This window comes from Capricornis sumatraensis, chromosome 9 (genome assembly GCF_032405125.1).
Source record: "Capricornis sumatraensis isolate serow.1 chromosome 9, serow.2, whole genome shotgun sequence".
In the NCBI taxonomy this organism is placed as follows: domain Eukaryota; kingdom Metazoa; phylum Chordata; class Mammalia; order Artiodactyla; family Bovidae; genus Capricornis; species Capricornis sumatraensis.
The window spans coordinates 37650441-37672674 of NC_091077.1; the positions used below are offsets into that span (position 1 = coordinate 37650441).

General features: G+C 52.1%; 1 protein-coding gene across 4 annotated transcripts; it reads right to left on the minus strand.

Moving 5' to 3' along the window:
- Positions 1-1655: 1655 nt before the first annotated feature.
- Positions 1656-20670, minus strand: CLTB (clathrin light chain B). 4 transcript variants are annotated; one of them, XM_068979869.1, is made up of 6 exons: positions 20356-20670; positions 15226-15269; positions 7449-7566; positions 7107-7218; positions 5371-5424; positions 1656-2105 (listed from the first exon to the last, which is right to left on the minus strand). In XM_068979869.1, the coding sequence occupies exons 1-6, from the start codon at positions 20540-20542 to the stop codon at positions 1934-1936; spliced, it is 687 nt and encodes a 228-aa protein (XP_068835970.1). In that variant the 5' UTR covers positions 20543-20670; the 3' UTR covers positions 1656-1933. The 4 variants fall into 4 exon arrangements, with proteins under 4 accessions (XP_068835970.1, XP_068835972.1, XP_068835973.1 ...); XM_068979871.1 differs by lacking the exon at positions 5371-5424 and adding an exon at positions 19578-19580; XM_068979870.1 differs by lacking the exon at positions 5371-5424 and having other exon boundaries at positions 1657-2105.
- Between the last annotated feature and the right edge of the window lie 1564 nt (positions 20671-22234).

Here is a 22234-nt window from a genome sequence, read left to right on the forward strand (position 1 = left end):
CCACCTGATGCAAAGAGCCAACTCATTGGTAAAGACTCATGCTGGGAAAGATTGAGGGCAGGAGGAGAAGAGGGTGATAGAGGATGAGATGGTTGAATGGCATCACTGATTCGATAGTCAAATTTGTGCAAACTCTAGGAGATAATGAAAGACAAGGAAGCCTGGCTTGCTATATTCATGGGATAGCACAGAGTCTGACATGACATAGGGACTGAACAAGCCAGTCTCTACAGTGATGTTATATGTGGGGCCAGGCTTGGGAGTGGGAACTGATCTTTCCAACAATTTTCAAACTTTTAAGTAGAAAACCTTCCTTCCTATGAGGCCTGCCAGGCTTCTGCCCTCCACTTCTCTTCCTGACTCCAGTACCACCTCCTGAGAACACTCAAGGCAGATCTAGACCATCTCAGCTTGGTTCTTGATGCATCTTACAGAACAGGAAACTGAGGCTTAGAGACAGCCTGATGTAACAGAAACAGCACACAGGGTAATCCCAAAGCTTGCCAATGATTTGTGGCAGTACCTAGTGTTTTATGGTTAAGGAGAAAAGGAGGCTGGAAATCTGAGCAAACTCAAGGAGAGAGGCACCTCATGAGTTTCTCATTCATGTAAAGTCTCAAACAGGTGTTCCTGATCTGCAGTCGTCCCTAAAGTGTTGACTCAGATTCTGTTTCCTTCCATCCATGGCTCTATCAGTTTCAACACCAGCTGTATGACTAAGACCAGCAAAGCTTCTTGCCCCCCATCAAGGTCTTTCAGCTGTAAGAGAGATTCTAAGTGTAAAGCAGTACATTGTGGTGACCCTTGGTCTCCACACGGAACAGACATGAAGTGGTGAGGGCTATGGCACTTTTAGAGAGGATGGCTACTATTTTTAACTTGTTGCTGTTCCTCCCCCTCCAACCCCCCACCAAAAAAAAAGGTTAGTTCAAAGTCCTAACCCCAGTACTTCAGAAGGTGATCTTATTTGATAATAGAGTCTTTTCAGAGGTAATCAATTTAAAATGAGGTCAGTAGGGCGGACCCTAATCCAGTATGACTGGTGGGCTTATACAAAAGGGAAGTCTGGACACAAAAGCAGACATGTATAGAGAACAAGGGATGTGATGATAAACTCAGGATTGTAATAATGTATGTCCAAGCCAAGGAACACAGCTCCTTCCCTAGGGCCTTTAGAGGGATGGTGACACCATGGTTTCAGACTTAATGACCTCCAGAACAGTGAGATGATAAATTCTGTTGTTCTAACCCAGACAGTGTGGTTATGGCAGTTCTAGGAAACTAATAAGCTTGGCAATTAAACACTTCAGATCACAACGGCTTGAATGTAACCTGTGCGCAACCTCTGTTGAAGGGAGAGAAGGTATAGTCACTAATTATTTCTCCCAAATCCTTATCTCACAGGCTTGTTCGATCAGAAAGGATTGAAGTTGCAAATGCATCCTATGAGAGGTTGGTTGTCTTCTCCTGGAGCTGGAGGCAGCAGACATAGATGGGTTCCCTCACTTCCAGCTGGGAGCTCCTGGGTTACCAGGGAAACAGCCTTACCTCCTCTCTAGTCCATGAAGCTGGGGAGGTTCTAAGCACAAACCAAGCCCTGACACCAGTTGTGGCTTCCAGAGAAATGAGAATGATAATAAATAAGTGTAAAAAGAGTTAACAACACACCCTTTAAGCCAAGAAAAAAAAAATACATCAGGAAGGACAGTCACAATTTTGTGGACTGAGAGGAGGTGTGAGGGGCTGGGCCCTTGGGCCGTGAGGGAATGACGGGTGAGGGGGTGAGGGTTCCCCTTCCCGGCCCCGGGAGATGGGGAGGAACGGAATAGGCTGTGTAGCAGCTGTGGGAGGCATTTCCGCCCCCTGGCCAAAGCAGCTGCTCCTCCTCTGCCCGGCCCGGCCCCTGCTTGGCGGCCATGCGGCTGGCAGACTCCTAGCGGGACAGCGGTGTCTGCTTCAGGGACATGAGCACCGAGCGCAGGCGGGACACGTCTTTGCACTGCTTGCTGCTCTTGGGGTTGAAGTCACACAGCTGGGCCACCTTCTCCCACTCTGTGCCCGGGGTCTCCTCCTTGGATTCCTTCACAAAAGCCTCCTCAGATGCCCTGCAGGTGGAGACAGGACAGGTTTCAGAGTGGTCTACCTCTTCCCCGAAGCAGTGATGCTCTGCTCCCACGGAGCAAGGCTGTTTCGCCCAGCCTACTATGGGGTACTTCACCAAGACATCTCCTCCCCATCTCCATGACCTCTGACCTCAGGCCCCCAGGAACAGCTTAGCCATCAGAGGAACCCTCGTTGGGTCCTGCCTCAGGGCCTTTTTTGAGGTCTTCCCTCAGACCCGCTCACAGCTTGTTTCTTGTCATTCAGGTCTGAGGAGCTCTTACCTCCTGAGAAAGGTCTTCCTTTGCCACCGAAGCTCAAGTAGCCTACCCCTGCCCCAGCACTCTCTGTTCATCACCTCTCCATCAAGGGTTCCCAAACTGGGTCCCATATTTTTGCTTTCATTTCCATTACTCTAGGAGACCAATCCAAAAATATTAGTACCATGATTTATGTCAAAGAGTATTCTGTTTGTAGTATCTGGTCTTGCCTTTAGGTCTTTAATCCATTGAGTTTATTTTTGTGTATGATATTAGGTGGTATTCTAATTTCATTCTTTCACATGCAGCTTTCCAGTTTTCCCAGAACCACCATATAGCTGATTTACTGCCTTGTACAGCAGAAACGAACACAACATTGTAAAGCAATTATACTCCAATTGAAAAAACAAGGAGAAAAAGTTCCCAAACCGGGGCTCCTGACACCTAAAGGCCCTTGGAGGAATCAATGTAATACCTCAGCTATTTTCAACACTTTCTAAAACTGGGCAGGACATTTACTAACCACCTAACTGAAATCTCTGATTTGCCATTGCCTCAGGGTTCTCTGGACTCATTGCCTCATGAGTGTTCTTCAGAAAAGGTTGTGGTCAAAGATGTGTAAAAGAATCAAAGAGGATCTTCAAAACAAGTCACCCGTATTTTACTACAGAACTCTTTAGCACAGAATGACTATTCTCTCAGCCTGGGGAATGCTCCACTGGAGTCTTTGCTTTTGGTTAGAATCAGGTTAGGATGGAAAGTGGTCAGAAGTTCTGGCTGATAGTTACAGAAGCCACTGATGAAGGAACAATGGGGAAATAAAGTATAACAAATGTAGTTTTGTGGACAAAACCTAAATGTGGGAGTCATTAAGAGAAAGACAATAAGGGATTCTGGGGTGTGGAGGGCTGGGTCTGTGTTCTGTTTGACCAGCAAGTGTCCTTAAAGCCCCTCTCTCCTTAGCAGCCTCCCTTGCATCGCAAGCAGGACCATTTCTGCCAAGTGCCAGGCACTAGCTGATGGCAGGGGATCACTCTCCAGGTGATCCGAAGGGATGCAGGATGAGCTGGCCCTGGATCAGGTGACCCAGCCTCTTCCTAGTGATCTTGCTTCCCTGCTGGGTGCTCATTTCCTAACCTATAAAGTGAGAAGCAGTGTCTCCTCTTTGCTGATTCATCTCACTGGTCTGAGAACCCAGCAACACAACATGTATGTGTGGGCTTGGGAAAATGAAGGTTTTGAGTGGAGCTGGCTGACCAGCAGGGCTGAGGGGAGTGATCTTTGAAGCTCTCTCTTCCAGGTCAAAAAATGAAGGGAAGTGAAAGTCGCTCAGTTGTGTCCAACTATTTGCGACCCCATGGACTATACAGTCCATGGAATTGTCCAGGCCAGAATACTGGAGTGGTAGCCTTTCCCTTCTCCAGGGGATCTTCCCAACCCAGGAATCGAACAGGGGTCTCCTGCATTGCAGGTTGATTCTTTACCCACTGAGCTATCTGGGTCAAGAGGCTCCCCTCTAACTTTGCTCTCAAAGTGGGGTTCAAGGTCCAGCAGCGCCGCATCACCATGGAGCTTGTTGGCAATGCAGAATCATGGCCTCACTTCAGTCCTTCTGAGTCAGAATCTCCATTTTGACAAGAGCCTCTGGTGATTCATAGATACATGCAGGTCTGAGAAGCGCTGGTCTAGACTCTTCCTCTCTTCAGGATTCCCTTGGGTGCTCCTTGGGTCATGTCTTCAGGCACAACAGGAACAACGAACCCCTGTGGTGTTCTCCAGCATCAATGCCCTTCTGCCATCCCCACTCTCCTGCTTGAAACCTCCCATGTCTCTCTGCTACCTTCAGGATCAGGTCTGAGCTTTTAAACATCACACTACAGGCTTTCTTCAACTGGCTCCAAACTGATTTTCTCCCCGCTCCCCCATACCCCCACCCCAGCCACTAGGTATTTCCCCTCTCATAGCCTTTGCCCCAGCAGCTTTTCCCATCGAGGACACCCTTCTCTTCTTACCCTCGCCACACAGCAGACTCCATCTCATGCTTTAAGGGCCAGCGGTGGTCCCGCATCTTTGAAGCTTCCCCCACAGAGGGTGGCTCTGTGGGAGCCCTGTGTGTCCTTGTGAGCAGCTCTTATCACAACACACCTCCAACCGTGAGCAACTTAAGGGGATGGACTGTGTGCATCTTATTCCTGTTTGACCCGGAAACTGGGATTGGGTAAGCACCAATAAGTACTGGACAAATAGGAGAATGGGCAGAGGAAGGAGTGGAAGGCTGTTATTTCCATGTGTCCCAGGTTCTGTGAGAGGAGGGTTAGCCCAGATAGCATAAGAGGGCTGCCAAGGGCGTACCCAGAGCGAGGAACAGCAAATATTTGGCACATACGCACGAGGCAGTCATCAGACACTCATCACTGCTTTTTTTTCTCCTTCAGCTTCACAATTCCCAACACACCAGCCAGCTAACTATAAGAAGAAATCTCTCGTCTGGATTAGGCACAGGACCGGCTAGACCCCAAACCAGGAACATGAGACAGGCCAATGGGGGTCTCAACAGGGGCTCACAGCCAAATTCAGGCTGGAGCTCTGAGAGGAACAGTGCACTCAGGCAGGAGGCGGGGGATAGCAGAGCATGCTTTATGCCTCCAGCACCAGGCACTCCATGCTTGTTTCATTCAACAAAAGACTCACCCCACCTCCCACCTCCCATCCCCAAGAGCCATCTCAGGGCCGGGGGAGTTGGGCTGCTTGGCCCTCTGCCTGTCTCACCTGAGGATGGCCAGCATTCTTTCCTTGTCTCTGCTTGGATTTAGCAAATCTGTCTCAAAGATGCTCAGTACACATTTGCTGCGGGGATGGAGGTGAAGGCTGGTGCCTGTGTCCGCCCTGCAGGCTCACCTCCTTCTCTGATCACTGCCCCGGGCCCAGCCACACTCATTCATACCCCACCAGTGAGAGACTCAAAAAACTGCCAGCCACACACAGGGGCCCCAGCAAAGGAGACACGTACACGTAGCCGATGATATCAGCATCTGGCTGCTGGTAGAATGCTTTGTCAGCGATCCTTGGGGGAAGGGGGTTAGGTGAGGGGAGAACAGCAGGGCAAGATGGACAGACAGGCAGAAGGTTAAAGAGAAAGAAAAATCAGCATTAGTACCTCCAGCTGGAGACATGTTAGGAAGCACAGTTCTGGAAGGCTCAGCAACTCTCCATAGCCCAGAGAGGAGAGCAGGGATCCTCCACCCACCGGAGGAGGGGGCCCTTCCTAAAACTCAGCCCTTATCCTGTTACTCCTGTTGACAAATCTTCAGTGGCTCCCATAGCCCATGTCTTCCCAACCCTCACATTCGAGGCCCTGCACACATGGGCCCTCACTCTGGCCCTACCTCCCACCTCTCTCCCTGCTGCCCAAGCCTTTCTTGGATGGAAAGAAAGAAAGGACAATGGCCTTCCTTTCACATCTTGCTGTGCCCTGGTCTCTTATTTGTCCTCCAAAGCCCAGGTCCCCAGACCTGGAGGCCCCCTCCCCTGCCCACATCCCTTGCTTCCACAGCCTTCCTGCAGAGGCCCTGCTCCCGAGACCAGCCCAGCATATGTGTACCCACTGCTGAGCTCTTTGAGAACACAGATGCAGTCTTTCTCATTTCCACCTCCCCAGGGCCCAGCCCAGGGACTGGCAGGCAGCAGCTTGTTGAATGGAAGCTGGAGGCTTCCCAGAGCCAGGCTTCCCCTTCCTGGCGGGTCTGGTGCCTTCAAGGGCACAGCCTCAAAGGCAGGGGCTGCCGGGCGCTCTCTGGGCAGAGACCGTTTCTACAAGGGGTTCTCTGGTAGGTCTCCACTGTCTCTCCTGCTCAACACTTGTGCTTCTTCTTCTGGGAAGGGCATCCTGATTGTCCTGTAAAGCATCAGTTGCCCCCGCCCAGTCCCGGTGGTTTGTGTGGGACTGGACCCCACACACAACCCAAGAAATGAGACCCAATCTGGATCCGTCAGAGAGTCTCTGCTCCTGGGACAGTCAGTGGGCCTGGGACCAGCACGTGACCCCACACCAGACCAGCTGAAGCTGCTGGGAGCGAGATGCTTACTTTCTCTGCAGTTGCCAAGAAAATAGAGCAGGAGCCTGGAGCTGCCGGCAGCCACCTTAGGCCCCGTCCCTGGGGTGTTTGCCCAAGAGTGAAGGTGGGGGGAAGGAAAGCAGGGCCGAGAGACAGTAAAAGTGAGCACTGACAGACTTTGTTTCAGCCCAAGCCCACTGTGCCTGCCTGCTCCCCTCTGGCCTTTCCAGTTACATAAGCCACGGATTTCCCTCTACTCTTCAGCCACTTCTGGGTCGAAGTGTTGTCACTTCAATAAGCAGGAAAACCCTGCATATGGCTTGGTTCTTCCCTCCCAGCCAGGCCTGTGTTCTCTGAGATGCTAACCATGGCCACAGGGCCCCCGGTCCAGCTCTTGGCCCCTGGGCTCCAGGGTCATCTGGCTTACATTCCAGTGGGTCCTAGGATCTCGTCCATCGTCTGATAGACTTGCTTTTCTCTGTCGTGGGGAGGAGATGAGAGCTTACAGTCACCAGCTCTGCAGCGTTCAGGGTGCTGAGCTCCACAGGTCACTGAGGAAACAGCCCTGGGGGTCTGGCTTCTCCTTCCTCCGTGTTCTTGCCACTAAATCACCCATCCTTGTGACAGCCCCCCACACCATGGCTCCTCTCATGTCCCCACCGCCCCCTCACGCCCTGATAGCTCCGCGCACCGGTTGTTGATCTTGTTCTTCTCAACTTGCTCACTCTGGCGCTGGTTCCATTCCTCCAGGTCCTTCTTGGCCTTCTCCCGCCATTCCTGCTCCATCACTTTGGAGGCAGCATCTGCAACCCCCAACAAGTGAATAAGCAGCAGCTTTCCAGGAGGAAGGGGAGGCACAGCGGCCCTGGGGGCTTCTCCCCTCAGCCCCGTCCTCAGCCAGTTCCCACACTAAGAAGCCCCAGGTACTCTAAGGCTTCCCACCCGACATGGTGATGGTCCCAAACCACCACCCCAGCGGGAAGCCCCGACGCAGGGGGCCCAGCCCGGCTCACAGCCTCAGCCCTGTCCTCACCCAGCTCCTGCAGCCGTTTCCGCTGCTCCTCTCTCCACTTGCGGATGCTCTCGGGTTCCTGTGTCAGCCTGTCCGCCTGGGCGATCGCGGCATAGCCGTCTGCGGGACCGTTGGCCTCCTACGACATAGACAGACAGCAGTGCACCCAGCCTGTCCACCGGCCCTTCTGTCTCAGCTCCTTGACTACTCCTTTCCAGTTACAGAGGCCACTAATTTCTCTTTATTCTTTAGCCACTTCCGGGTCAAAGTGTTGTCATTTCTATAAAGCAATAAAACCCTACACATCAGTTTTATTTAAACCCCTCACATCTCAAACCACGTCATACCCACTGTCTCCTGTGACTGTACCCTGCCTTTGCACTTGCTGTGCCCTCCACCAGCCACCCTTCCCCCTCTGTGACCCCGGGCAAGTTACTCAACCTCTCTGTGCCTGACTTTCCTCATCATAAAACAGGCTACAAAATAGCACCCACTCCATAGGGTTAATATGAAGATGGAATGAGTTTTAAAAGTTTAGAACTTCAAATGCTTCTTGGCACACAGAGAGTTCCCTGTGTTTCTATCATTAAAGTTCCACTGTTAGTTGCGGGCTTTCCACATGGCTCAGGTGTAAAGAATCTGCCAATGCAGGAGCCACAGGAGAGTCAGGTTGGATCCCTAGGTGGGAAAGAGCCCCTGAAAGAGGAAATGGCAACCCACTCCAGTATTCTTGCCTGGAGAATCCCATGGACAGAGGAGCCTGCCAGGCTACAGTCCATGGTGTCGCAAAGAGTCGGACACGACTGAGCACTGTTAGTTTTATTCACCCAATAACACACAGCCCCAGATGGCCTCACTTTATAATACATTTACTTGTCCATTGTCTGTCTCCTCTATCAGAACGTCACATTTGTGACAGCAGGGATTTGCCTGCCCTGTTCCCTGCTGTGTCCCCAGCACCCAGCACAGTGCCTGGCACAGAGCAGTGAACAGTCCTGAGATAGGCAAGCTGGGCTTAGCTAAGGTCGTGCAGTGATGGGAAGCTCAGACTTGGGGGCCAGACGATCTGGGGTCAGATCCCATCTCTACTGCCTGCTCCATGTGTGTCACTCAACCTTGCCTGACCTCAGTTTTCTCATCTGAAATGAAGATGATATTAAAACTGCCTCTAAGAGCTGGGGTGAGGATTTGATGCAACAGTACTTGTAAGAAATTTACAAGAGTGCCCGGCAGGGAGTGATGGCTCAGTAAATGATAGCTAGAATTATTATTATTATTCATTGTCATCTTATAGGGGACAGAAACTGGGGCCAGGAGAGAGGGCACAGTGTAGTGGCTGAACCTGGGCCGGAGTCCAGGCCTCCTCTGACTTCCAGGCCGGGGCTCTGCCCAACTCTCCAGGCTGCCTGCCAGGGTAGGGGACTCCAAGCATGGCAGGCTGAGAGCTCAGCCCAGACAGGCTGGGGCGTCCCTCTGTTCTCGAAGAGCCAGAGCTTTTTTACCATCCAGCCTGTTTCTCGGCACTCCCACTCTGGCGCTCTGTCGGCCCGTGCATTCCTGTCTCCACCCATCCCACATCCAAGCTGACCCGCCTTTGTCTCTTGCTTTCGGCCTGCGATTGTCTCCCCTCCTTCCTCCAGCTGATGAAATGTTCCATCCCACAAGTTACTAGCTCAGAAGTCACCAGCTCTGGGCTATTTCCAAACCCTCAACCCTCAAGCAGATCTCACAGCCCTTCCTCTCTTCTACCAAGTGTGTCTCCTGGCTGGACTGCAAGATCCCTGTCAGCAGGGCAGAACCTTGTTTACAGCGCTATGAACCTGTCCCTCCTTTCACTGCTCTGTTGCTCAAGCACTCATCAAACTGTCATGAATCCCAGTGTTGGTTAATGTCTTCTCCCCACCCAACAGCGTCTGTCCAATGGTGCCCACACAGCTGGTGCTTAACAAGCAGTGGCCGTGTGGATGAAGATCCCCCCTGGGACCAGCATGTGCCAGTTCAGAGGAAGTGCTGGCTGTCTGTCCAGGGGGCTGTGGGCAGCAAGGTGAAGGAGCACGCAGATGGACGTAAGAGCTGCATCTCCCTGGGGAGAGAGAAGGGCAGGCCGAGGGCGGGGCAGTGCTGCCTGGCTCCTTGGATCAGACCCACCCTTGGGTGGGGCACCTGGGGCACTGCCCATATTCCTCCTTCCTGCCCAACATTATATTTCAATTCAGAGAGTCTCTCATGACATCTCAAGGGGCCTTTCCAGGGCCCTAATCTCGACAACACAAATTGATCACCATTGTAGGGTGAGCCCCACCCTGTCCAGTTCTGGGAAAAACCCTGTCCTGAGGCCAGGCTACCAGGACCTCTACCCAATCCTATAGAATGTCCCATCTGCAGATAAGTGCAGTTACTTTGGTGTCTATGTGTTTATCCAGGTGCTACATTTTATTTCTTCTTGGTACTCATGATATCTTAAAAGACTGGCTTCCTTAGTGGCTCAGACAGTAAAGAATCTATCTGCCTGCAATGCAGGAGACCTGGGTTTGATCTCTGGGTCAGGAAGATCCCCTTGAGAAGGGAATGGTGACCCACTCCAGTATGTCTTGCCTGGGAAATCCCATGGACAGAGGAGCCTGGTGAGCTATAGTCCTTGGGTTGCAAAGAGTTGAACATGACTAAGCAACTAACTTTCCGACTTTCATTACTATCTGCCCCCCACCCCTCCCCAGTAAATGAGTTCCATGCAGACAGAGACTATCTCTGTACAGAACCTAGGACAAGGAGGGCCTGGCTGTAAGAGGAGCTCAAGAACATCTCTTGAATGAATTAACATATGTTCATGCTTGGGAACAGAGATGAACAAGTTGGCCCATCATCCAGGAGCTTGGCAGAGGGAGTTCCTCACAAATGAAGACCATGACTTGGGGTACGTGCATAACATGGGTCATGAAAAGAGGGGGGACAAGGGAGGGCATGACCTTTCTAGCCTAGGAGCAGAGTAGGCTGGGAAGAGACAGGGGAAGGGCATTTCAGACCAAGAATTGGCAGCGTAAGGACCACGTGAGGCTGGTGCCTTTGGGAAAATGTGAGTACAGACATGCTGCCACGTGCGGATGAGATGGGTTGAGAGAGGTGGGCTGGAGGGTCAGAAGGCATTCCATGGTGTCCTTCAGGACTCACCATCTCCTTTAGAAGTGTGTGCGTGCTCAGTCGTGGCCGACTCTTTGCAACCCCATGGACGGTAGCCTGACAGGCTCCTCTATCCATGGAATTTTCCAGGCAAGAATACTCAAGTGGGTTGCCATGTCCTACTCCAGGGGATCTTCCCAACCCAGGGGTTAAACCAGCATCTTCTGTGTCTCCTGCATTGGCAGGCAGGTTCTTCACCACTGAGACACCTGGGAAGCCCCACCATCTCCTTCAAGACTGCCCTAAAATTAAGACTCACAGGTTAGAGTGCTTAAAAACTTGCAAAGAACCTTCAGTTAAATGGTTCTCTTTGGCCTTCACAAACCTTCATGGTGGGTTTTATTATCTTTGTTTTACAGGTAGGAAAAAGTCTAGCTTCAAAGTCCCAAGGTCACCCAGCCAGCAACTGGCAGAGCCAGAATTCAAACTGAATTCCTGGGTGTAACACATAGCCAACAGGGGCCAAAGTCACTTCTGTGTCACGTGATTTTTTCCTCCCTAACACGTCTAGCATCCCAAGATTAGAGACCGTGCCCTGTCCTCCCACTCCCAAGGCCCACTCCCTGTCTCTCTCACACTTGCCTTCATACCCTCTTGGCTCACTTAGTGGCTAGCTCAGGGATAAGAAGCTTCTAAGGCTACAGAGGACTCTTCTCAACAGACCTGTGGGACAGCAAGGGAGGGCTTCTCATCCCCATTTTACAAATGACAAATCCAGCTCAAAGCAGCAACTAGTCCAAGGTCGTCCAGCTAGGAAAAAACAGAAATGAAGCCCAGATTGTCTGACTCCATCCAGACTTCACCACAGTGCCTCAGTCTGGGTCAGAAAGATCTCCTGGAGAAGGGCATGGCAACCTCCCCCAGTATTCTTGCCTAGAAAATCCGCATGGACAGAGGAACCTGGTGGGCTACAGTCCATGGGGTCACAAAGGGCCATACACAACTGAGCGACTGATACTTGCATTTCGATGTATAATAAGAACTCAGACTCCTAGCTCTTGAGACCAGCCCCACACCTGAGCCCCTGCTGTCCTGCACTTGAGCTCTTTGAGAACCAGCAGCCATTGGATTTGCCTCTACGTCCAAGGCCTTGAGCACAGCGCGTGGCACTCAGAATGTGAGCTGACGAAATGAAGGGATGAGGGGCTGCCTGCAAAGCAATGTGGAGGGCATGGGGAGAGCCTGGGACACAGCATCAGAGGGACTTGGGCTTCAAGTCCCCTCCTGCCACTCACTGGAGGTGCGACCTTTAAGAAGTTCCCTCCTTGTTCTCCTTAGGTGTCGTCACCTGTCAAATGTTGTCACCTGTCAAATGGGAGTGACAACATCCCACTCCAGGTGTGAAGTGGGGCCTGAATGTGATAACTGTCTGGGAGGGCTCAACCCCGGCTGCAGGAATGTTTGGAGCCCCCCCCCAAGCTCGAAAGGGAAGGCATCCGGGAACGGCTGGGACCAAAGCGCAGGAGGCTACAATCAGGGCTGGGCTTGTGTCGGCCCAGCTCTCTGGTGGCACCCCTCTCCCAGGGGACCCCTCCGCTGGACACTGGAGACCACCACGAGGGCTTCTGGAGGCCAGGCTGGCCCAGCACGTGCTGTGACACCATGGGGAGCCACGAGGATGAGGCACGGCTGATCCTGGGGATTGACCAGCTAAAGCTAAGCTGAGCTGAGCTGTCGATTCCTCTAAGTAGCTCAGTGGGGGTGATGGCCACGTGGGTGGGGGAAGGAAGCGAGCTTGTGTAGGAGGAGGGAGTCCTGCCGGGGCCTTCTCTTCCTGCCCCTGGCAGCAGCAGAAAGAATTAGAATAGGTTTGGGCAGGCTTATCCTTAGGCCTTGTTGGGGATCAGGTTCATAGCTGGACCCTGCAGTGGCTCATGTGCATGTTGTGTGCCAAGTCGCTTCAGTCGTATCGGATTCTTTCCAACCGTATGGACTCCTCTGTCCAGGGACACTCCAGGCAAGAACACTGCAGTGGGTTGTCATGCCCTCCTCCAGGGGATCTTCCTGACCCAGGGATCAAATCCACGTCTCCTGTGGCTCCTGCACTGCATGCAGATTCGTTACAGCTGAGCCACGAGGGAAGCTCCCAGTGGCCCACAGGCTTCCAGAAAAGATCAGGTAAAATAGCAGGAAAGTTCCGTCCAGGATCCTTGAAAGTCAGACCCTGCTCTGTGCTCCATCCTAAGAGAAATCTGCAGGGGCTTTCCACCTGCAAGCTGGCCCTTGTGGCCTGCCTGGTCCAGCAACAAGGGGGTGGAGCAAAGGGCACCAGATCAGGAGATTTAGATGAACTTAGCAGCAGCAGCAGAGGGCTTCCCAGGTGGTGCTAGTGGTAAAGAACCTGCCTGCCTAAGCAGGAGATGTAAGAGACGTGGGTTCGATCCTTGGGTCGGAAAGATCCCCTGGAAAAGGACATGGCAACCCACTCGAGTACTCTTTCCTGGAGAACTCCATGGACAGAGGAGCCTGGTGGGCTACAGTCCATGGGGTCACAAAGAGTCGGACACGACTGAAGCGACTTAGCATACACTGCATACATACAGATGAACCTGAAATTGGCCACTAAGCTTCTGAGTGACTTGCCTCATCTGTGACCCACTTCCCTGCCTGTAAGGATGCTAGTGTGGCACAGATGTGAAGTGAAAGTCGCTTAGTAGTGTTCGACTCCTTGCGACCCCAAGGACTATACAGACCATGGAATTCTCCAGGCCAGAATGCTGGAGTGGGTAGCCATTCCCTTCTCCAGGGGATCTTCCTAACTCAGGGATCGAACCCAGGTCTACCGTGAATGATTCAAAAATAAACATACCTGGGGTTATTCTTGGTAGCAGTGAGAAAAAAATTCCCACTGAGATTGGGGAGGAGGCCTAGGGTTTCTCAGATTCGTTCAATAGAAAGTGAGGCCAGGGGGCAGGACGGGAGAAGGCCTCCTGTGCTAATGTGTAGAAAGGGAAAATTATCTTGCTCCTGGTGTTCTAGGTACTATGGTCCCAAGTATATCTCCAGCTCCAGGGCCACTTTAGGACACAGACCTTTTGGGTCAAGCCAAGTCCTTCGGAGTATGTGCAGGGCAGGGGCAATCTGAGTCTCTATGCTCTGCCAAACTGGACAGGCATCAGTGTTGCTTATTTGGAGCTCTCAGGCAGGCCCAAGGAAACACAAAGCTCTTAAAGTCCTAGAGACTAACTTTTCTAGCTTGCCGGTAGTTGAGTAATTTTCCAGAAATGGGACTTGGCCAGTTGCCCTGTGTAAGGTACCAGCCCATCCCTCTTACATAAGAAACTATTTGTTCTCCCTGAGGATTTAGGAGGCCAGCTCCTCCACGAGGCAGAGTTCAGGAGATCCTGCAGCAGTCAAGGGTCTTTGACCCCGTCCAGTGGGATTTAAAGTTCATCTGGTGAAGACTGTTGCATCTGTGGGGTCCTGAGGATACTATTTGTATTCCAAATTCTTTAAGTACTTTTAATATGATCTGTATATGTAGGAAAGGAGGGGGCTTAGGTGAGTGTGGAGAGAAATTTTTAACTAGAAATATCTTTGATGTGCTTAGCCACTCAGTCGTGTCCTACTCTTTAGGACCTCATAGCTCGCCAGGCTCCTCTGTCCATGGGGATTCTCCAGGCAAGAATACTGGAGTGGGTAGCCATGCCCTCCTCCAGGGGATCTTCCCAACCCAGGGATCGAATCCAGGTCTCCCGAATTGCAGGCAGATTCTTTATGATGTGAGCCACTAGGGAAACCCAAGAATACTGGACTGGGTGTTTACTAGCTGTGTTTTTTTGGGTGGTGGTGGCAGGGCAGGGCGGGGAATGTGAGAAAGAGAGTGTGTGTGTTATAGGATCATTACAAAGAGTTTTAAAATAACTCAGTGAAAGTGAAAGCTTTTCCTTACCCTCCCTTCTCCCACAACCTTGGGGTTAACCACTGCTAACAGTTGGTATACATCCTTTCAGATCTTCATGCAAACGTATTTCTAAAATAAAAAACAGGACCATACTGTGCATATTACTCTACAAGCTGCTTTTCCGTTTACTATATTATGAGCATCTTTTCATGTCCATACAGAAAGCTATGACTGCTCTTTGTAACAACTGCATGGTTTTCCAATTTACCTACACAGGTCCTCAAGAGTGGGCACTTAGGTTATTTCCAATTTGTCTGCTACTATAAATAATCATATAAAGAATCTGAGTGTCTCTGTCCAGCTATCTCTTTAGGAAAATTCTGAGAAGTGAAATCTCTTTTAACTGGGTCCCACCCAGTGAAAATGCTCAGACATGGCTGACCACCGGGTTCAGCCTCCCATCAGTGGCAAACACGTGCGGGGCCCTGTGTTTCCTTTAGTCCATGCCACTGTAAGCTACTTTCTTTCTCCCTCTGCAAGCTCGACATTACCATGGGCAAGCTGAGGCCATACCCCATCGATCCCTATCTGTGTGGTTCTTATTCTTCATCCCCTTCTCCTATACAACCAAAAAAAAAAAAAGTTTCTAAACTTTCTTAATGTTCCCATCCCAGTGAACAGAACTTGAAGCCCTCTTCCTATCCATCATGGGGGCCAAAAAGTTACTGAGACCCAGGCTGTCAGTCCCTCCTGCTTCAAGGACAGAATCTTGCTTACCTGAAACACATCTCCATTGACCGTGGTCCCCATGTCCTCAGAACCTGATAGAAAGAGAACAAAAAGACAGCATTATTCATGGCTCAGCTTATAATAAGCAGGGTCCTTCATTAGTGACCAAGGCAACCTCTGTATATATCCATGTATGTGTACTGAGTTCCACATATGCAGACATCATGTACGCATAAATCACCTGGGTTCAGACCTTGACTGTTCACAAAGCCTTCTCATAGCTTTTATCACATCTAATTTTCACCATAGCCTTGTGCTGAAAGGCACAAGGTGTGTTATCAACCCATTTTACAGATTCTCAAACTGAGGCCCAGATAGGCTACGTGATTACCCAAAGTTGCCAGCCAGTAATAGCTCCTCACTTACCTGAAATTAATTTCCCCTCAGCCACAGTTAGGAATGGCCTGATTACCTATGGAGTCTATGCCCAGTGAGCCAGGGACAAGCGCGCGTCGCCGCTTGTCCCTGAGGTGCCTTGAGCAACGGTTTCACCTGGGAGAGCAGGAATTAGCCCCTACCAGGCAGCACCTGGCCTGTTTTTCCTCCTCCTGCCCCTCCCAGAAGGATTTGCTGCAGCCCTCACCTCAACAATGACTCCTCCTGGTCCCTTGCCCTGACACCTGATTAGTCACAAATTCCCGTGACTTCTGCTGCAGCAGGGACCCTCAAAGTTGGGGGTCCCTCTGCCCCTCGCCAGGCCCACCTGCACAGCTACTTAGTCTGTCTGCCCCACTAGTGGCAGTGAGCACCTGGAGGGCACACCTGTGTCCAAACCCTCCCCACCATCTTCCCCAGAGCTGGGTACCATACCTGCGACTTAGGAGGCGCTCAGAAACTATTTGTTGAATAGCAAATTAATCAAAGCACTAAAGAAAGAAGGACTAAATGGCTTTTGTCCACTCACAGGCCTCCCTGCCTCCATCTTCACTCTCTCCTAAACCTCTTTCAAACCAACCGGCATGGCTGATGAAAAGCATACACTTACCTACGTAACTCTTCTAATTAAAATGAACAGGGCCTGCTCCTTCTTTGGGAACTTGATAGGTCCCGTTCCCTCTCCCTGGAAGGCTCTCCTGCTCCCTCAAGCCCTTCAGCCCCTGCTCAAACACTTCCTTATTAGAAGCCTTCCCTGACCATCCCTGACATTTGTCCTCTGCACTGCTCTCCTCCCCCGGTCAGTACTTTGTCTGGATCACCTACCACGGCCTGATAAGTTTATTTTTGTACGTGCTAATTACCTATCTACTCCACTTGAAAGCTCTCCAGGAAGGCAGGGACTTTGTTTTGTCTATCACTGGGATCCAGCACCTAGAACAGTGCCTGACATATAACAGGGCCCCAATAAATATTTGTTGAATGAATACATTGAACCTCGGACCATAACTCATGAGAACCTTTGCAATCTGGCCCTGCCCATTTTTCCTGCCTCACTTCCCACCAGTCCTTCCCACAAACCCTATTCTGGTTTCCACCTTCCCCAAACACACTATGCCACATTCCATGCCTTTCTTCCTACTTCCCTCACCAAAGAATGCTCTTGGGGATCTAGTCATTCTCCAAAGCCCAGTTCACAAGTCACCTCCTCTGGGAAGCCCTCCACTGCTTCCTCTTTTACCCTGAGCACCGATGGAAGGTCTCAACTACTATGGAGTATCCTCAAACACTGTATAGCACCCCCACCCTCTTACATGATTACTGTGACCTCCCATGGGTCATGCATTCCCTTATCAGGCTGTGTATTCCATTCAGCTAGCTCCTATGGGTGAGCAGTCAGTATTGGCGAAGTGGAAGTTGAACTGATCTTTGGGGGCCCGCTGTTATCTGCAAGGCCTGAGGACTCTCAGAAACTGCAATGCCTCTTAGCCAGGAGCCGCGGGAGGCTGTACAAGATCATCCCAGATGGACAAGTACACTTCACCAGCCAGATAGAGCCGTGAGTCACAGTGACAGTGCTTTCAGCTTAGGGACTAAAGGGAGGGATCCTTAACCCCATGGAAACAATCCCCAGCAGATATAAATTATAATCAATTTTGTTTTCAAACAGTGATCGATTTTAACCAACAGTTATCAGCTGTCCTCCCTGCTCATTTAGATGGAGTTTCTCCTGCACCGTGGCCTGGTCCCTAAATCAGTGGCAGCATCTTCTCCAGGGGCATTTCCTCTACCAGAGTCTGAAGTTACCAGGGTCCATTCACAATGCCAGTCTGTGCACTTGGCATTTCTGGAGGGGAAGTTGTGCCCCCCCCCATGCCACCCTGACCAGTCCCAGTCTCAGACCCCTCAACCGCAGGAGCAGCCTGTCCTTTAGGAAGTCTCTGCAACCCAGTCTCTCCGTCCCATGGGTGCTGCCCTTTGGAAATGAGACTTCAGCCTCTTTGGGAATTCACACACGCCCACACATGAAATTATGAGTCTCTGTCCTCACAGTGCTTTCTGACCAGCCCATGGCACGTTAATAATCGTGTGCCCACAGTCCAAAGCCGGCAGAACAGGAGTGAAGCAGATAGGAGTCCCAGGCATGAGCCGTGGGTGAGACTTCCCTCAGATCCCTAATCCCCTTTTGGGACAGGGACAGATGGGGTCCAGAATATTCCTGGGAGCTGACTGAGTCACATCAGGGGGAAATGGGCTTGCCCAGGAAGTGACTGGGCAAGTCCAGGGCAGAGCCAGGTGGGGCACATAGAAATCTGGGTGTGAAAATGTAAACCTCCTGGGCCTTACCCAAGGCTGATGAATGGAAACAAAGTATCCATTGCTCAGGCTGGTCGCAACTCCAGCCCCAGAGGAGGGACTCAAAGAAGCTCAGACTCAGGCCTACTCTAAACAGTTTCCCCTGAGGTACATGCATGCCTGCGAGCTCAGTCGAGTCCAACTCTGTGGGACCCTGTGGACTGTAGCCCGCCAGACTCCTCTGTCCATGGGATTCTCCAGGCAAGAATCCTGGAGCGGGTTGCCATGTACTCCTCCGGGAGATCTTCCCAACCTAGGGACTGAACCCGCATCTCCTGCATTGCAGGAAGATTCTTTACCACTGAGCCATCAGGGAACCACCCCCTGTCCCCAAAGTCAGGGCACTCAGCACAAGGGCATCATTTAAGAGACAAGACTCAGAAGTGATGAGTGGTGCTGGCTGCAGGAGCTTCCATCCAGCTCCCAGCAGCCTAAGGCACATTTTCTGCAACTTATTCAGGCTTCTGGCAGTTATCACCAGTCTCCGGGGGATTACTTACTCATCACCATCTAGACCTAGGAGGGTCAGATCAATTCTATCCTATCTGGCCACCTATTGAGCTGCATCCCATAACTCCTCTCAGATCCCTGTGCTCTACTCAGCAGGGTAGCTGAACATTTGCAGCTTTAGTGGTTGTGAGTCCGGGAGACCCCCAGACGGCCATGTCCCTGCTGCTCTCCCTGCCACCTCTGGTCTGGGGCCAACCTGTACCACCCCTGCTGGAGAGGGAACCTCCCATCCAGGCCATAAATCCCTGGGGTCCCACCATCCTAGGAGAGGTCACAGCCTATTCAAACCCCAGCCACATCTGCAGCCCTCTGCCTGACTTCTCCCTGTTTCTCTCTTAGATGGTTCTGACATGGGCTCTCCCAGCAGGGCCTCTCCCATGCCAACCTGACTGGGGAAGCTGGTAGTCTCAAGATGTGGGCCCATATTTTCCAGGAATTCCCTGGGGTGTGCCAAAGTGCTAGAAGCTGCTGCTCCTTCAGAAGACTTCCACTGCTGACTTGGTTAGGTAGCAAAAGATCCTCCCACCTCCACATCCCATCACCTCCCAGGGTGACTGCCACAGCATTTGAAAGAATGCGGAGCCCAGAGTTGAGAGGCCTGAGACCTAGTCCCAGATCCGTCACTCACAGCTGTGTGACTTTGGGCAAGACACTCAGGCTCTCTGGGCTTCCAGTTTCTTACATGTGACAAAGGGCTTGTTACGTTTCTCACACGAAGAGAGTACAGAGATGCTTTGAGCCCCTCAAGCCACAGGAACTGTCTTATTCATATCTGTATCCCCACTGTGTCTGGCACACAGTAGGTGCTCAGTAAATGTTGAATACAAATATAACTATAAGAAGCTTTACTTGTAAACATTTTTTAAAAAATATGTAAGCTATCACTTATTCTGACAGGCCCATAAACCCCCACTAAAATGACAACATTAACAGGAAACAAGGGCTGTTTGGGATGCACCCATGAAAATGATAGCTAGTTTCTAACTTTAAGAGATTGTTCTTTCAGGCAGAACTAGAGCAGGAACATTGTTGATAAACACGCTATTGCAAGGACCAGGCCCCAAACCCCAAGCCTGAAGCTAACCCCAATAGCCTTGGACCACCTTTGCAAAACCACTAAGCTCCAAACCCAGGAGGGCAGGATCACATCTGACTGAAGCCCTCTGTGCCCCTGCCCCCATACTGGTGTCTGCCTCAGAGCCTGGCATATGGAAGACACTGTGGCCAGGGGGAGAGGATTCAGAGCCTGAGAGAAACGGTTCAGTCCTCACCCTGCCACTTACTAATTCTTTCGGTAGCGTACATTTTGAGCCCTGGTTCTGCCGTCTCTGAAATGGGTGCATAATGCACATGAAATGATGGAATGTTAAGTAAGGTGCCTAGAACAGTGACCACAGGATGGCAGGTGATCCTCCAGGCAAGTCTGTAAGTTCTTAGAGCACCCAGTGCCTCCTGCTTTCCCAACTGAAGGAGGGAGCTAAGTCCAAGGGTCAGGGAGGTCTGAGGTCCTGTATACACCTGCAGGGCTCAGCCCGGGGCAGCAAGCCTACTGGGAAGCTCAAGGCTGGGCTGCTTTGGATTCCAGAGCCAGGCAGTGGCGGAGCTGGGCTGGGAATGAAATGTCATGACGAATTTCTATGCCGGGAGCCACCAGATCCTCAGCCTCAGGCGGGGCCTCAGATGGGAAACACAACAAGATCCCCCTCCCATTTCCTTCTCCAAGTCCCCCTCAGGTACACATACAGCCCCAGGCCTGCTTCTGGCTGGCCATAGCAGGCCTTCTTCGCTCTACCGCAGGGCCCGGAGGCCGAGGACCCCGGGTGAGAGCCCCAGATCCGCCCCCCACCCCCCAGTACCCAGGCCACCGCGCTGACTCACCCCCACTGGCGGGTCCCGGCTGCGCGAGGCCCCCCTGGCTGCCGGCAGGTGCCCCAAAACCCTCGTCATTCTCTATGCCCGCAATCTCACTCTCCTGCTGGGCCAAGAAGGCAGCCGCCGGGTCCTCCTCGGCCGCTTCGGGGGCCCCGCTCTCCGACGACGAGAAGAAGCCAAAGTCATCAGCCATTTTCCCCGCGTCTCTGCCGAAGCGTCCGTCTGGTGCTCGGCTCTGCCCGGCGCGTGCCCCGCGCTGCGCCCGGCGGCCGCGGCACTGTCACCCGAGCACCCCGGGGGGAGCCGCTCGGCCTCGGCAGGGACGGGCTCAGCGCGGCGGCCCCACACTTCCTCTCCGCCACTGGGCCCGGCTCGCCTGTCACTGCGGCTGCAGGCGGGAGGAGCCGGGACGGGAATGCGGTGATGTCACCGGCCGAGGGAGGAGGCCCGCAGGACGGCCGGAGGTCGCCTCTCAGCGGCCACAGGAGGGCGGCAGCAGGACGGCGGCGCAGCCCCAGGGGCCCGGGGCCGCGCTACCCGCTCGCGGCCACCAGCGCGCGTCTCCAGGACACAGGACTGGCGCAGCTCCTGCCGGGTCCGGAGGCGAAGCAGATGGGACCAACGGACCATCGCGTGTACAGGGTCACCGCAGGCTGGCAGCCCGGATTTCAGGAGCACCGAGAGGGTGGTCGCAGCGCAACCTGGCTCCTCCTGATTCATTCTGCACAAGTTTCTTCTCCAAGGCTCGGCGGGTGTTACGAAGCCCCGTTATCAGGAAGGAGCCTTGGAGAGGTAACATTAAGACCCACCGCTATATTGCATCCTTCCTGCAAGTCCAGGGTCTTCCCCACAAAGCCATGTTGTTTCCGTATATTTCTTATGCATTTCCCTTCATTTGGAGGCTTCAGCTCAGGCCACCAGAGTTTGTGTGACCTGACGGGGTCTCTACTTGGAGGTTGGATCCCTTCAATGTCCCTTGCTTCTCTAGTTGCTCAGACGACGGTAAAGAATCTGCCTGCAATTCAAGAGAACCAGGTTCAATCCCTGGGTCGGGAAGATCCCCTGGAGAAGGACATGGCAACCCTCTCCAGTATTCTTGCCTGGAGAATTCTGTGGACAGAGGACCCTGGCGGGCTATAGTCCATAGGGTCGCAGAGTCAGACAGGACTGAAGTGACTTAGCAGTAGCAGCAGGTATGAACCAAATTGAGAAAGGCAAACCCAGCTTATCCAGGCAGCCTACCACTCCTCCACTCAGTCACCCTGAGTAAACAGACTTCAAAACATAGTAAAACCCAAGCTCTGGCCATGGGGAAATTACAGTCTAGGAGCCCAGCAGATGGGAAATGGTCAGACATTTTCTCAGAGTGATAGGAGCTGTGAAATTTAAACACAGGCTTGGGGGGTGCGGCGGGGGAAGAACCACCATCAGATCTTTAGGATTTTTTCTTTCTGATTTGAAATTTGAAGGTCAAAAAAGAAAGGAAAGATGAGCCGCCCCTAACAGTGGGTTCCCTTAGTGGGTGGGGAGTGGAAGCAAAGTTAAACTGAAGGGCAATCTCAGTTTTGCACAGTAATACTTTCATGTAGGTTTCACTCTTATGATGAAAATATAATCATTTATCAGTAGTGTGGAAAAGAAAGAAACTTCAGGCGCTGCACAACCTGGTGCAAGCTCAGCACTCCACCATCACTTATCTCACTCCTCTTCCTCATTACCCCAGCTGCAGCCTCAGGTGCTGAAAAGACCTGGAAAGTTTCCTAGTTTACCAAACCAGCCTTAAATGTCAACTCCAGGCTTTGTAGAGGCAGAAGTGAAATGACGTCGCTCATTCGTGTCCGACTCTGCGACCCCATGGACTGTAGCCTACCAGGCTCCTCTGTCC